This window comes from Gracilinanus agilis, chromosome 1 (assembly GCF_016433145.1).
Source record: "Gracilinanus agilis isolate LMUSP501 chromosome 1, AgileGrace, whole genome shotgun sequence".
NCBI lineage: Eukaryota > Metazoa > Chordata > Mammalia > Didelphimorphia > Didelphidae > Gracilinanus > Gracilinanus agilis.
In genome coordinates, this window is record NC_058130.1 from 446,413,089 (window position 1) to 446,427,820 (window position 14,732).

General features: G+C 37.9%; 1 protein-coding gene across 1 annotated transcript in view; it reads left to right on the forward strand.

The window, feature by feature from the left end:
• TRIO (trio Rho guanine nucleotide exchange factor) overlaps positions 1 to 14,732 on the forward strand; it is a 515,315-nt gene that overhangs the window by 390,262 nt on the left and 110,321 nt on the right. Inside the window, exons 32-33 of the mRNA XM_044665522.1 lie at positions 1,300 to 1,442; positions 4,961 to 5,060. Of these exons, the coding sequence (XP_044521457.1) occupies positions 1,300 to 1,442; positions 4,961 to 5,060 (243 nt within the window). The remainder of the gene's footprint in view (positions 1 to 1,299; positions 1,443 to 4,960; positions 5,061 to 14,732) is intronic.

Consider the following 14,732-nt stretch of genomic DNA (forward strand, 5'->3'; position numbering starts at 1 on the left):
TTGTTTTCATGAGGCATTCCAATTCTAGTAGATCAGAGATTTTCAAAGTTTTTTTTTTCCTTCTCTGACTCTTGAGAATACTTTTCATGGGAGGAAGAAAGAGAGCTAGAGAAAGGGAATGGGGGATGGGGGTGATATTTCAGGGAGGAAGGGCCCATTCAGGCTTAAAGACTAAGTCAAGAAAAAAAAATGCAGAGGAAGTCAGAGGCCAGCTTATTCCCTTCCCTTCATTTATTTCATTGCTATCAGAACCAAATAGTTCTACTCTATGTAAAAATAGTTTTAAAAAACAGTAATTGGTGAGAAGAAATATATTTTAAAATTGTGTTATCAGATTTGAGTATTTGGGTTTTTTTTTAAATTTATTAATTTATCCAGATTCATCTAGGCCACTTTTATTGGAAGATGCTGTTTCCTGTTTATTCACTGTCTGTTGTCCTAAATAGTTTGTGACAATCATTTCTAAAAGAAATAATTCTCAGAGTAGGAGGATAATGCTTTCCAGAAACCAGCTTTTAAGGGACAAAGATCTCCTCTCTATGTATATAGCCAAAATTAAAGTAAAGCTAAACATATAGACATTTACTCAGAGCATTTCCCATAAGTTTTTGGTGGAGCAATAAAGTGATATTTAAAATCCAGCCAAAGAGCAAATGTTCTATGTATTTTAACAACAGAACAGTGAACCACTTGACAGAGCCCTAAACGAAGAGCCATTTCTAACGGCTAGTTCTAATCTAGGTTCCATTGCTTGCTCTTTAGTGACTCACATATTGTAATGGATGTCCAGGCAGCTTTATGGAACATTTTGGGGGAGGGGAGGAATCTCTTTCTGCTATATATATTCTCTATTATTTCTAAATAGGCTATTAAAAAAAGAAGTCATTGGTTTGAGGACATGACAGAAGTACTTACTGTCTTCATAACAGATCCAAAATAATAATACAAAAGTGTAAGGGTATGCCTTTTGCAGACTCTGAGTAGCCCTATTTTCATGGTATGCAGGACAGATGGCAGGCAGTGGAAGCATCATTACCTTACATAAGCATAAGGTAAAACCTAAATCACTTTGGGTGAAAGAATGGTCAGATTAATAGTTGTTATCTAGCCAGTATTTGGTTGTATTTTTCTTGTAAAGTTGTTTTGTAAACAAGAGACTGAAATGGTATGTGTGTATCTGTGTCTGTGTGTGTCTGTGTACACACATGCATACATACATATACTTCAGTATGTTTAGGTTCTGGGGGAAAGAAGATTCTGCTTCAAAACAAATTCATAAATCTCTCTTTTTTTTTAAAGGCTTCCAGTATAGAAAATAAACAGGATTGGATCAAACACATTCGAGAGGTGATACAGGAAAGAACCATTCATTTGAAAGGGGCACTAAAAGAACCAATTCATATTCCTAAAACAGCTCCCACTGCCAAACAGAAGGGAAGAAGGTATGTGGTCATTGTTCCCATCCAGGAAGGCTTTCATGTTTCAGAATGCAACCAAATGGAACTCCTATTTACCTTACCCATACCCCTCCTCCATCCCTTAATGATACATTTGAATATTTATGGGATATTGTTTGAGAGGACATAAATTATGACTATTTCCCATAGACTCTGAAAGTCTTTACATTGAAGGTGCCAAAAAAAAAATCCAAACCACTTCAGTCACCAAACATTTGATGCTTTTTTCCCAAGAAGAAAGAGCTCTTTGCCAAGGACTATACTACTTTAGAATATAAACTCATTTTCAGAATATTACGGGGTAGTATGGCAAATAAAGAGCAAGTGTCACCACACTAAACAAGGCAGAAAAGAGAAAATGAATCTGTAGAAAAGTTGGCATGTGATCCAAATCATCCCAAGGACATTAAATGTAAGACTGGAAAGAGGGCAACAAACAAATAAAAAATGGAAGATCCATTGGCATTTCTAAATCTTAATTCGTCAGAGACTGAAGATTTATCCAGTGTGGGTTTTTTCCTCTGCTGACGCAATCAGTTAATCAACAAGCACTAATTAAATGTTTCCTATGGATCAAGCACCATATTAAGCCAGGGCATAAAAGAAAGGAAAAAACAGTCTTTGTTCTCAAGAAGTTAACAGTTTAATAAGAGAGACAATGTACAAACAACATATATTCAGGATAATTTGGGAATGATTTCAGAGGAAAGGCACCAGGACTAAGAATAGGGAAGGGCTTCTTATAGAAGTTAGAATATTAGCTAAGACTTGAAAGAAGCCAGGAGGTGAAGAGAAGAGAGTTCCACGTATAGGGAACATACAGTGAAAATGAGGTGAACCACTCTTTTGTGCAAGGAATAACAAGGAGGCCAGTGTTACCTGATTCTAAATAAGTAGAGGGGAATAAGATAAAAGAAAATTGGAAAGCTAGGAAGCAGCTAGTTTATTTTATATTTGATTCTAGAAGTAATAAGGAGTCATTGGAGTTTATTGAAAGGTGGGGAGGCAGATCTGCACTTTTAAGAACAATTGGACAGCTGAATATAGGATAGATTGGAGTGGGGAAAGACTAGAGGCAGGAGACTCACCAGAAGGCTATTGCAATAGTCTAGGCATGAGCTCATGAGACCCTGCATAAGAAGAGTGGTATATGAGAAACATAGATAGTAACCCATTTATAACTTAGTAACACTATATTCATCATCAGTGACAGCATAAATACCACATCAGGACTCTTCCCTCTAAATCCCCGTGTCTCATGTATGATAACATAAAATTGGCAATTTGGCACTAAAGAAGACAAAGATAGGAAGAGGAGCTGAACCATAAATATTCACAAAAGAAATCTTTATCGGGGGAACACAATTTTGAAGGCACTGAAGGATTGATTTTTTTTCTTTTTAATTTCAGGAAGAGGTAAAGTTATCCAACAGTTAGCAGAAATCACTCATGATATAATTTCTACAAAAATGTGATTAAGGCACACACTTTTCTACCAGCCCATATACTTACTTTCTCACCTCTAGAAATTTTTCATAAGAATGATCTCATATATTAAGAATATCTTTGTTGTAAACATGAGAAACAAACAACAGGCAGGCTTTCACATTTTCCTACACCCTGCCACATTTCACTGCCATACAGAAGACTTAGATGGACAAATAGAGTACAAGATTCCCTTGTGGTAATTGTTAATTGATTTTTTTTTAAGCCCTTACCTTCTGTCTTGCAGTCAATACTGTGTATTGGCTCCAAGGCAGGAGAGTGGTAAGGGCTAGGCAATGGGGGTCAAGTGACTTGCCCAGGGTCACACAGCTGGGAATTGTCAGAGGTCAGATTTGAACCTAGGACCTCCCATCTCTAGGCCTGGCTCTCAATCCACTGAGCTACCCAGCTGCCCCCTGTTAATTGATTTTAAAATAGCATTTGGCTCAGTAAAGCAAGATGGAGCCTTCAAGGTTCACTTCCAACAATATATCTCTCAGCAGTATGTTAAGATCATCTAAGAGTCTTTGATACACACAAGCACAAAAATAACTAGTCAGTGAACCTCTGATGGTCAGTGAAACATAAAATGAGGACTTCTTTGCCTAGCAAAGGTGTTTGTCACTGTCCTTCAGGATTCTGGGACTTTGTACAAAATCCAAATGTCAGAAGGATTCTTTATAGATGGGTAGCTTCTCAAATGCTCTTGTTTGTAAATGGCATGGTGCTAATTGCATCGATTCCCAATGTGCTACAGAACTTCCTCAATGAGATTGACATGCAAAAGAAATCTGTCCAGCAATCAGCACAGAAAAAAAAACTGAATTTATGAAGAATTACTACTTCCCAGACTATGATATATGATGCAGATCAAGAATTAGAATTGTCTAGAATTATTGGAGTTAGGTGGTCAGGTGGGATTGCATTTGGGAAATTATTGAATACTTTAAACCAGTGATGGGAAAACTACACCCCCTGAAATGTTCTATCTGGCAGCACAACATTATTCCTAATCTGACGAATACAATGAGTAGGATACAATACAATGACATTTCGAAAGAATTGCCTTAGAAACAGACTGACAGATGAGCATTTCCTTTCCTTTGGCCACCTCTTTAGAAAGTTTGCCCATCACTGCTTTAAACTGTTCAAAGCTGCTCCTAAAATTAAAATTCGCCTTTAAAATTTCTTTTTAAACCCCTACCTTTCATGTTAGAATCAATACTGTGTATTGGTTCCAAAGTAGCAAAGAAGTAAAGGCTAGGCAATGGGAGCTAGGGAGCTAGCTCCCATCTCTAGTCCTGACTCTCAATCCACTGAGCCGCCTCACTGCTCCCCAAAACCTACCTTTTTAAACACTGTTATATTTCTGGTGTTACCATGTGGCTGTAAATCATGGAATGTCACTCTGAAAATCTAGAAATCACTGGTTACTCAAGGACAGAGAGGGAGATATAGTGAACATGTATTAAAGAAGATGTAGCATATCACCAACTATGTCTTGTAGGCAAAAAGTCATCCTTATTTGGAGAGGAGATGGACCAGTTATTAGCCCAGGACAAGGGGTTATATAGATGGATAGCTCCAATGCTACATTGTGACTCCCAGAACAATAATGATGTATAGCCTTTAGTTTGTTGGCTAGAAACTTTCTAGAGGATTTACAGTAATTCACATACAACAATTTTACGTGATTAAGATACAGATAAATTATCACTTTTGCTTTCAGAAGAAGAACCCATCTCTATGAAATTACAGATTCATTGAAGTATTCAAGTCATTTGTTGAATATGGTCAATTTACCTTCTCAAATGCTATTTGCACAAAATGATTTCAATCCCATTTGTAGTAGGATTTTTCATTTTGTTGCAAGGACTTCCTTCCAAATAATATCAACTCTAAGTAGATTTTTTCAAATCAATTAATTTCCAAATAAATTATAAATGTTTCAGAAATATTCTGTTTTCTAAAAAAAAATGACATTGTCACTAACAAAAAGTCTGCTTTATCCTTCACAGGGATGGAGAGGACTTAGATAGTCAAGGTGATGGAAGCAGCCAGCCTGATACTATTTCCATTGCTTCCCGTACCTCTCAGAATACTCTGGACAGTGATAAAGTAAGTTGCAGAAAAAAAAAAAACACATTCACATTTTTTCAGTGATTAGTCTCTAGTCTGACGTGAAGCAACCTCTATTTCTTTTTATAGATGTATTGTCTGTTAAAGGTCACCATGTTAGAACCCTAATCATATACCAGGCATTGTACTGGGTACATTGGTACAATAGTGAGTGCAAACAAGGTTTGCTCTCTTTTAAGATGTTGTCAAAATGAAGACTTTAAGTTGTGGGAAAGACTCTGAAGTTCTTCCCTTTAAAGAATTTTCTCTCTTCTCCTTCCCCAGATACACTCATATAAGCAAAGGAGATAGATAAGCAGAAGTTAAATAATGAAATAACGTATATTTTATTATTCTTAATCTTTTCATTCCAATTTCTAGCTCCAGGGTATCTAATCAGTGTCAACACAACACAATATGAAGGCTACTGTAGTATTTCTTAGTACAGTGATGGCAAACCTCTTAGAGACCAAGTGCCCAAACTGCAGCCTTCACCCCTCATGTGAGGTCCCCATATTACCCAGACAGGGGAGGGAGGAAGCACTTCCATTGGGCTGCTAGGAAGAGGGGTGGGTGAAGTGAGGAATGTCCTAAGCAGGTGGAGAGGGGGAGGGGAGCAGCCCCCTCCAGCATGCTCTGGCACACATGCCATAGGTTTGCCATCACGGTCTTAGTATAATCTAAGACGTGATCTTAAGCTATAAACAATATTTTAATTAATGGGAGGAGGAACAATATCTTTCGTGAAAACTGATAGTGTTTTTAGGTAAGTGAAATTTCCATTATTAACCAAGATATATAACCTAGTTTTATAGAGTCTTCCAAAAAATGTTATTAAAAAATACTAAACTGAAATTGTACATATGAGGGTGTAGTAGGGTTGAGAGGGAAGGAGGAATGGGAAAGAGGGTGAAAAAAAGTAAAGGATTGAAATTAGTCATAAAACAGGGTAACAGAGTTTTATTATTTGCAACAGCTTGTATCTTGTTAGACAAAGCTTATTAATGATTATATGAGGTAAGTATAACTATTCTTTGCCCAGTTTTTTCCCTTGAAATCAACTTGCTTACAAAAAGGAAAAAAAAATTACTGGTCTCATTGTCCTCTAGAAATTTATAACATAAAAGGACTGAGTTCAATGTGTTTGAGTTTTTTAAATATATAATATCTCTAAGAAAAAAGTAAGAAAGAAAAGCTTTGGTTCTTTTTTCTACCTAATTTCAAAAAGAAACCCTACAGTGAAAGTAATATTCCTGGTGTGAATTAAATGCTAAAGTGGTATTGTTTAGGAAGTTCTTTTTGCCACAATATAGTAATACCTCTTAGCTAGAAATTGACACAAGTTGGCGTTTCAAAATGTTAATTAGATCTGTACTAGTATAATGGGTAATAACTAGGGAGGTTAACTAAATATTATATGTGGGCTCACAATGGGGTGTGTGGGAGACAGGTCTTCCTCACAACACTAGCAAGAATTCTGAATCTAGGTAATGTGACATAGAAATATTGAGCTACAATAGATATTCCTTTTTAAAAATATTCCTAGTTAAAGTAGTTCATATTTTTTACACAACTTAAATAGAAATCTACCCTATACTGGCAAGCTTGCTCTGTGAAAGCATGATCTTGTTTAGGCAAGCCTACATCTTATTTTACTTTATTCAGTGCCCAGTACTTTGCCTTTCCACAAATGTTTTTTAATAATCGTAATAATAACCAGAAGCTAAATGACGTGTTCAAACATAATGTACATAGCATCTGGTATCATTTCTCTCCATGGGCCCCACCTCTGGCCACTTGCATATCGTGGGGGAAGATTTCTCTTCTGGGAAGCATTTGCAGGAGAAATGAATGTGTGAGAATAGACTCAAGGGTCAAATGAAGTTAAGTTTGTGGAAAGCAGCATAAAAGAATATAGGAAAGAAAAGAATTTTCAGAAAATTAGTTTGTACTGAATGAGGAAATCCAAAAAGGCAGGAAAACGAAGAGCAGAAGGCTTTGAAAGTGAAAGAATACATTTGAAATTCCAGTAGAACTAAGCCAATAGACAAATCAGAGTGAATGTCAGGGATGACAGCATAGCTCAAAGCATAGATTCACCCCTGTACAGTTGTTTTTGTTTCTTTTTTCTTTTTTAACTTAATTTTAGGAAATGTGTGTTTGTTTTCAATGTACATGACCTTTTGCTTTTTCTTTAAATAAGAACTGAGTTTATTAACCATTAAAATTGTTCAAATGACTTAGACTTATTACTGAAAGGAGGAAAAAATTAAATATCTACTGACTTGTGAAAAACATAGCATCACTGTCATTCCCACCCCAGCTGCAGGAGAGCTATGCCCCAAAACACATTTAACATGATAGATCAGTCGCTCTTTGTGCAAGTATAGATTTCCTCGAAAGGTGAGGGAGTTAGATAGATGGATGGATGGATAGATAGATGGATGGACAAGTAGGCAGGCAGGTGAATAAGGTTAATTTTTGAAGGATGTGGGGTTGGGGAAGAAGATCAAGAGAGAAAGTTCTGTTAGGCATTTACTATGTACCAGACATGATGCTAAAAACTTGAGATAGAAAAATAGGCAAATAAAGTCCCACAAGGAACTAGTTTTCTGATAAGGAAAGACAATATGTATAGGAGCTGAAGTTGGAAAAGGGTATGGGGTGGAAGGTGAACGCCAAGCTAAATTACCTTAAGGCAACTGTGTAAAGTAGCTCAGTGGACCTGAAACTGGGCAAGATGATGATGATCATGATGATAATGATCATGATGATAGTAATATAATAATAATAGTGGACATTTATGTAACATTCACTATGTGCCAGGCACTTTGCTATATTCTTTACAAATACCATCTTATTTGATTCTCAAACAATTCTGGAAGGTGGGTGCTATTATTGTCCCCATTTTACACTTGAAGAAACTGAGGCAAACAGAAGTAGAAAATGGCTGAAACTAGATTTGAACTCAGGTCTTCCTGATTCCAAGACCAGCGTTTTATCCGTTGCACCACCTGGCTGCCCTTAAGGTTCATAGGCAATAAGAGCCCAGCCGCTTGGTAGTGAGAGTCAGTTCAGGTGGGAGAAGGTTAAAAAGAGGCTGAAGTATTAGCAGTGTTGTGCTGGTAAATATTCTAAGAATTGGCTCACTTGGGTAGGGGGTTGAGAAGAAGAGTGGAGGAGATAGGAAAAGACAGCATGCCACACATTTAATTTTAATCTGCATTGTTAACATTTTCTCCATCACTTTTTTAAGTCTAGCAGTCACCAGATCAATAAATCAACCTCTGATCTGTAACATTTGCTGATTTCTAAAGCATTAATACTCACATTAAATGCTCACACTGATGAAGGCCTGCACTAGTGTTGGCAGGATCAAGGGAGGAAATGGGGGTGCACACACATTGCAAAGGTGAAATAAGTAGACCATGACAGCGTATTGGATGGGGTGTCAGGATAAGAAATAGTGAAGAGTCAGGATGATTTTAGGTTTTAAGCTTAAGAGACTTAGAGGGTAGTATTTCCTTCTAAAGAAGTGGAAAATGAGATAATTAAAGCATAAGCAAAGTTTTATTTGGAATGGTTAAAAAAATGAAATGAAGTGAGGAATGGGATTTCTATCTTATCTGTTTGTCTATATTGAACCTCCCTTTTCCCCCTCCCTTCTCCCACAAAGCTGAGAGTTCATACACCTCATTTTATAGGAAAAAAGAGACATTTTCCAAGAGCTCCCCCTTCTTCCTTCCTCATCTCATGTCACTCAGATACTGTCTGCCTCTTTCTCTTCTTTTCTCCATGTCTCATGAAAAGGTGACATTTATTGCCAAGACAAACTCCTCAACTTGCACAGATGATCCCATTCCACCCCCATCTTCCCCTCAAAGATTGCCTCCTCTCTAACCCCCACTTTCACTTACATTCAATCCCTCCCTATTTACTGGCTACATCCCTACTGCCTACAGTCATGTACACATCTCCTTTGACCTTTCTGTCCCTGCTGTCCCCATATCTCTCCTGCTTTTGTAGCTAAATTCCTGGAAATGGCTATATGTGGCTCTACTCCTTCATCTCCCTGCAGACTGGCTTCTGACTTCATCATTCAACTGAAACTGCTCTCTCTAAAGTTAGCAAAGCTCTGTGAATTCCCAGATCTATCGGCCTTTCTTCAGTCCTCATTCTTCTTGATCTCACTCTTCTCTGACAGTCTCGCTGCTCTGCTTGTTGCTCTTCTCTCTGGGTTTCACTGCTCTCCCTGTTCTCCTGCCTCTTCGACCTCTTCTCGGTCTCATTTGTTGGATCTTCATTGAGGTCACATCTCTTAACTAGGGGTGTCTCTGAGGGCTCTTTCCCCAGCCGCCTTCTCCCTCCAAACTCACTATTGATTTCATTAGCTCTCCTGGATTCCGTTAAACATCTCTATGCTGATAATTTTCAAATCTTCCTACCCAGCCTTAACTTTTCTGCTTGCCTTCAGCCTTGCATTTCCAGATACATTTCCAGCCACTACTAGTATCTTGAACTAGCTGTCCTATAGACATCCTTAAACAACTTACTGTTTTTCCAGCAGACCTTCCTCCTTTGGTGTCCCTTGCATCTTTGAATGCATCCTTGAAATCCCCACAGTCCAGAGGCTAGGTGTCATCTTTAACTCCTCATTGTCCCTCTCCTCCACATCCTGTCTGTTAGCATGGCCTGTTGCCATCCCCTCTGTAACAATCCTTGAAAATGCCCCACTCTCTCACCCTCTTCCCCATTCAAAGCTCCAGCAGCTCTGCCACATATGCAGAGGGTATACAAGCCCCTAACCCTGAGCCAAATTAAAATGTAATTGGGAACATCTCACCAAATAAATAAAAATACAATAAAACTAGATAACATTACATTTTAATCAAAATCATTTTGTGGCCTCTAGGGGTCCTTATGTTTGGATTAGTGGCCCCCGTTTCTATTTTATTTTTACACCACCATATTTGACACCTCCAGCATCAAATATAAAACCCCCTGTTTGGCATTCTGATCCCTTCATTTCCTATCCTCCTCCTCCCTCTACCTTTCTGTCCTTACACTTTATACAACCACCCCTACATGCTTTGTTCACACTTTCCTCTTTGCTGTTCCACTGACAAGACTTGGTTTCTTGGCTCTGGACAGATTCTCCCTGTTGATCACTTCCTCCTGACTTCCTTCAAGTCCCAACTAAAACCTCACCTTCTAAAGGAAGTCTTGCCAAATCTCTCTTAGCACTAACGCTGCCTCTCTTTTGTTTTCAGTTTTTTTCACATTATCCCATATATAGCTTGCTGGAGTATAGTTGTTTGCATGTTGTAGCTTCCATTAGATGGCAAACTCCGCAAGGGCCAGAAATATCTTTTGCCTTTCTCTGTATCCCCAGTATTCAGTATAATGCATGGTACATAGAAGCTTAATAAATGCTTATCAACTGACTTAAGAATTTTGTAGAATAACTTCAGGAAATTCACAAACCTTTCTGTTGCTCCTTCCTTTTCCTAAAATCTATTTAAATACCCCCTTTTCTTTAGTTCAGTGGAAGTCCCAGTGCAGTAGCATTGCTACCCAGATTATCATCCTAGGGCTACGACTATGGGTTTTTCTTAAAAAAAGAAGAAGAATGTTGCCTGAATAAAATAAGATTGTAGGGTAACTGAGTTCTGATCTGGTCCTTACCCAATTTAGGCAAATATAGTTGAACAAATTACAGATTCCAAAAAATATCCTCTTGGAGTATCCTTTTGAAGCATTTACACCCTGAGTTATATCCCTGGTTCAAATCAAAATGTATTTTTCCAAGAAATAATTAATAAAATATTGTTGACTAGGCTTGTAATAATAATATTGCTACTCTACTTAGGATACCTGAAGGATAGTTAGGGTTCTGTAAAAGGGAATTCTTTGTTCTCTCTGAGTTTACACTTTCACCCAAGTTCCCTCCAAGAGGCAGGTCAAGACCATGATGACTCAAGCTGAAGGTGGCTCCTGAAGCTGACTTTCTTCCTTAAGCCAACTTTCTTCTTGAAGTTCAACTCCTTGAAGTTGGCTTCTCTAGCCCCAGAAATTCAGGGCCTTTTATATTGGCTTCTTGTCCCTTCCCCGTTTCCCATTGGCCAATCACAGCTTCCAAATTCCTGGGTGATTGAGTTGAAAAGGTGGGAAAGCTCCTCCACCTAATGCTAAGTAGGGTGTTCAAGCTTTTGTTGATTCAATTCTAAAGTAGACAAAAGAGAGTTAATCCTGTCTTCACAATCCTGGAAGTACTAAGTAAGGGTACTTAAGTTATTGTTAAGTATTAGCTCCAACTAGGCCAAGAGAATAAAGGATTCTCTTTCACAAGTGTAAACTCAGAGAGAACAAAGAATTCCCTTTTATGGTTCCTTTGTTTTTGTTTTTGTTTTTGTTTTCATTGTTGAATGACCTGGAAACTTAACTACCATTTTACAAAATTGTCTATGAGAATATGCATTCCCAATTTTAAACTCATAAATGAACATTTCTATTTAGACGTTGCTAAATTGGTTATTGTCCACGTTCTTTTTAGACAAGTATTTTTTGTTATTAACACAGTGTTTACTCTTAGTGTATCATATATTTAAACCACTTTATCACCTTGCATTGACATTGCATTCCATATCTCTCCAAGGATAGAAAGCTGCATGTAGATTAATCATCTCACCCTAGGAGTCTTTTTGCAGGATTACTTTTTTTTTTAGAATTGAGTTTCAGATATGTTCGTATGGCTCTGTCACTGATTTATTTTTCATTTCTTCTAATCTGTTGTCCTCTTAAACTTGTTATTTGTTAGCTCTAGAATTTCTAGAGAGTCTACATCTGCTTCTAGAACTATTGACTAATTTTCCTGGGCCCGTTCAGAGATTCTTGCAGGTGCTTGTAGAAGAAAGTTCTTGACGACAAGACTGTCATAACATTTAACTCTATTTATGTGTTCCTGCTCCAAGTCTGAGCATTGTGCTAGCCCTCCAGTCCTACTGGTTAAATACAGGAAAACTGGATAGAGTCATGTGCCCTCTCAGGACCACAGGTCAAAATGTTGTTTACATCGAGTATGTCCACTTATCTACTTTTCTTTGTTATAAGGGAGAGTTCAAACCGAGGGAGGAAAGAGAGTATTTCCAGAAATTAATACAGGATAAAGGCAAAGACACCAATAAAACTCAGTTTAAAAAACTAAGTCTATAACCATACAGTAAGGGAATTATATTCCCAGAGAATTAGAGTGGTCTTTTACCTCTCAGTTCTTGCAAACTGTATTTTGTATTGAGCTAAGCTGCTTCCAAGTCAGTGGCTGTAAACTTTAATAAAGTTAAAAGCCAGTATTGAGGCAGGAGCCTATAAAGCTTTATTTAAAAGGCTGGCAACTAATATTAGTTACCTTTCACAGGCATTTGGGTGATTCTGCTTTTTTATTGTTGTTGACTTTGGGTACTTTCTGGTACAAAGTTAACAAATGAATAGATGACTGTAAGTGTGAAAGGTACATATTTTGAGAGCTGTGAGAATAGAACTATCTCCAAGCTAAGATGTAATCCCACTTAAAGACATCCTTTCCCTAGATTTAACATAACAGTCATTTGTCTTTGGTAACATTCCTTCTTAATAAATCACAAGGTTCTCTCTACCATTATATGTTTGCAGCCTCAATATATAGGCTCTTTCTGAATGATTAGAACAGATCGATCTGGCAAGAAAAACTGTTTAACCATCTCCTGCCTGCTTGATTTAATTTATGATGTCTGTTGTGGGTTAGTTCTGAATATGGAGTTTGGCTCCATTACAGATGTTGGGTGGGGGGGAATTGAATCAGCCTCTTGGAGAATTCCTAAGGAAAATGTTATTTGACCAGGGCTTTAATAATTCTCAGATGAGGCACTAAAGGTTGCTAGAAAAAAGTTTTTTGAGGAGAAGTTGCCAGAGAGACCCTGTTTCCCAAGGAACATTATCATCAGAGCAAAACTTAGACTTGCATGAGATAAAACTAAACAATCTCATAAGCACATTTCCTTCTATGAAAACATCAGTTTTAAGATATATCATTTTCTGTGCTTGTCAGAGTTGCTAGGATATAGTCCATGACACTAACTTTTCATGCCAATATTCATAATTCTTATATAATAAATACAATGACCATGTGAAAATGTGTCATCGTTATACACATTAGACTGCGTTAGAAGCATTCAAGTGCTTGCCAGATTCTGAGCTCATTTGTCCTGAAAGCATTCCTCTGTGTTAGGGAAGGGAGAGGAGACATAGTTATGTTTTAAATGAGGAAACTGAGGCAAGGGTTAGATATCCTAATGGCTCAAGGCCACCCTCCAAGACAGCAGCAATGGAATTCTGATGCAATCAGTGATTGTGTAATAGCATAACTTAAGCCAAACTATTTTCTTTGCAATTAGCTTCATATTCTCTCTTCTTTGGTATCAAGCTCAAATCCCCCTCCACTGTGGAGTTATCTCTTATCTGCCCAACTAGTGGGGATCTTGGCCTCCTCCACACCCCAGAAGCATATTTCTTGTGCCCTTCTTATACTGTAGTTATTTATATATTTATCAGTGCTTCAAAAATAACTACGTCAATACTACTAGATCAGTGAAGGGTGATAGTTACTACTACTACTAATAGTAGTAGTAACAATAATTATAACTAACATTTATATAGCATGTACAGTGTACCAGACATCATGCTAAGCAATTTTCAATTATTTTCTCATTTGATCCTCACAACAATCCTGGGAAAAAGGTGCCATTTTTATCCCCATTTTACAGATGAGGAAATGGACAAACAGAGCTTAAGTGGCTTGTGCAGAGTCACACAGCTAGCAAGAGTTCCAGGCCAGATTTTAAATCAGGTCTTCCTGATTCCAGGTCCAGGACTTTTTTTCTGTTGCACCACTTAGCTGCCTCTAAGAGTTCCTGATTTCTCAAGAACAAAAGAAAGAGAGAAAGAAAGAAAACTTGGGCATGATTAGGGATCTGATTCATTCATTCTAAAGGTCTGATTACCATCCAAGCAGTTCCTTATAATATCAACGGATGATGGAAAAAAAAATCCCCTCCATTACCTAGAGTCTGGGCTTCCAGCCAATCTTTTTGAAATCAGAGGCAACCTCATTCAGTCATTTTTCAGTCATGTCTGATTCTTTGTGATCTTATTTGTTGTTTTCTTAGTGAAGATATTAGAGTGGTTTGCTATTTCCTTTCCGGATCATTTTACAGATGAGGAAACTGAGGCAAATAGGATTAAGTGACTTGCCCAGGGTCACATAGTAGTAAGTGTCTGAGGTCAGATTTGAACTGAGGAAAATTAATCTTTCTGACTATGGCCTGGCACTCTATCCACCACACCAACTGGCTGCCCCAGAGGCAAGCTTAGTTGCCTAGACAAAAATCTGATCTCTCAGCTTTCCATTATTGATTCACCAAACTAGGGCATAGGATACTACAAACCAAGCCAGAGCCCTGATCATGGGCTCACAACCATGTCTTTGTAGGATAAGGAACTCTGTGGCCAGCCCCCTGGCACCTCAGGGCTCTGCCACCCTCTGTGCCATCTGCTCTTCGTTTTGCCTGTCAATTCATAACCAAAATGTAGCATTTTGGTCAGTAGCTCCAATCTTCTACATGCACTTTTGTCCTTCTG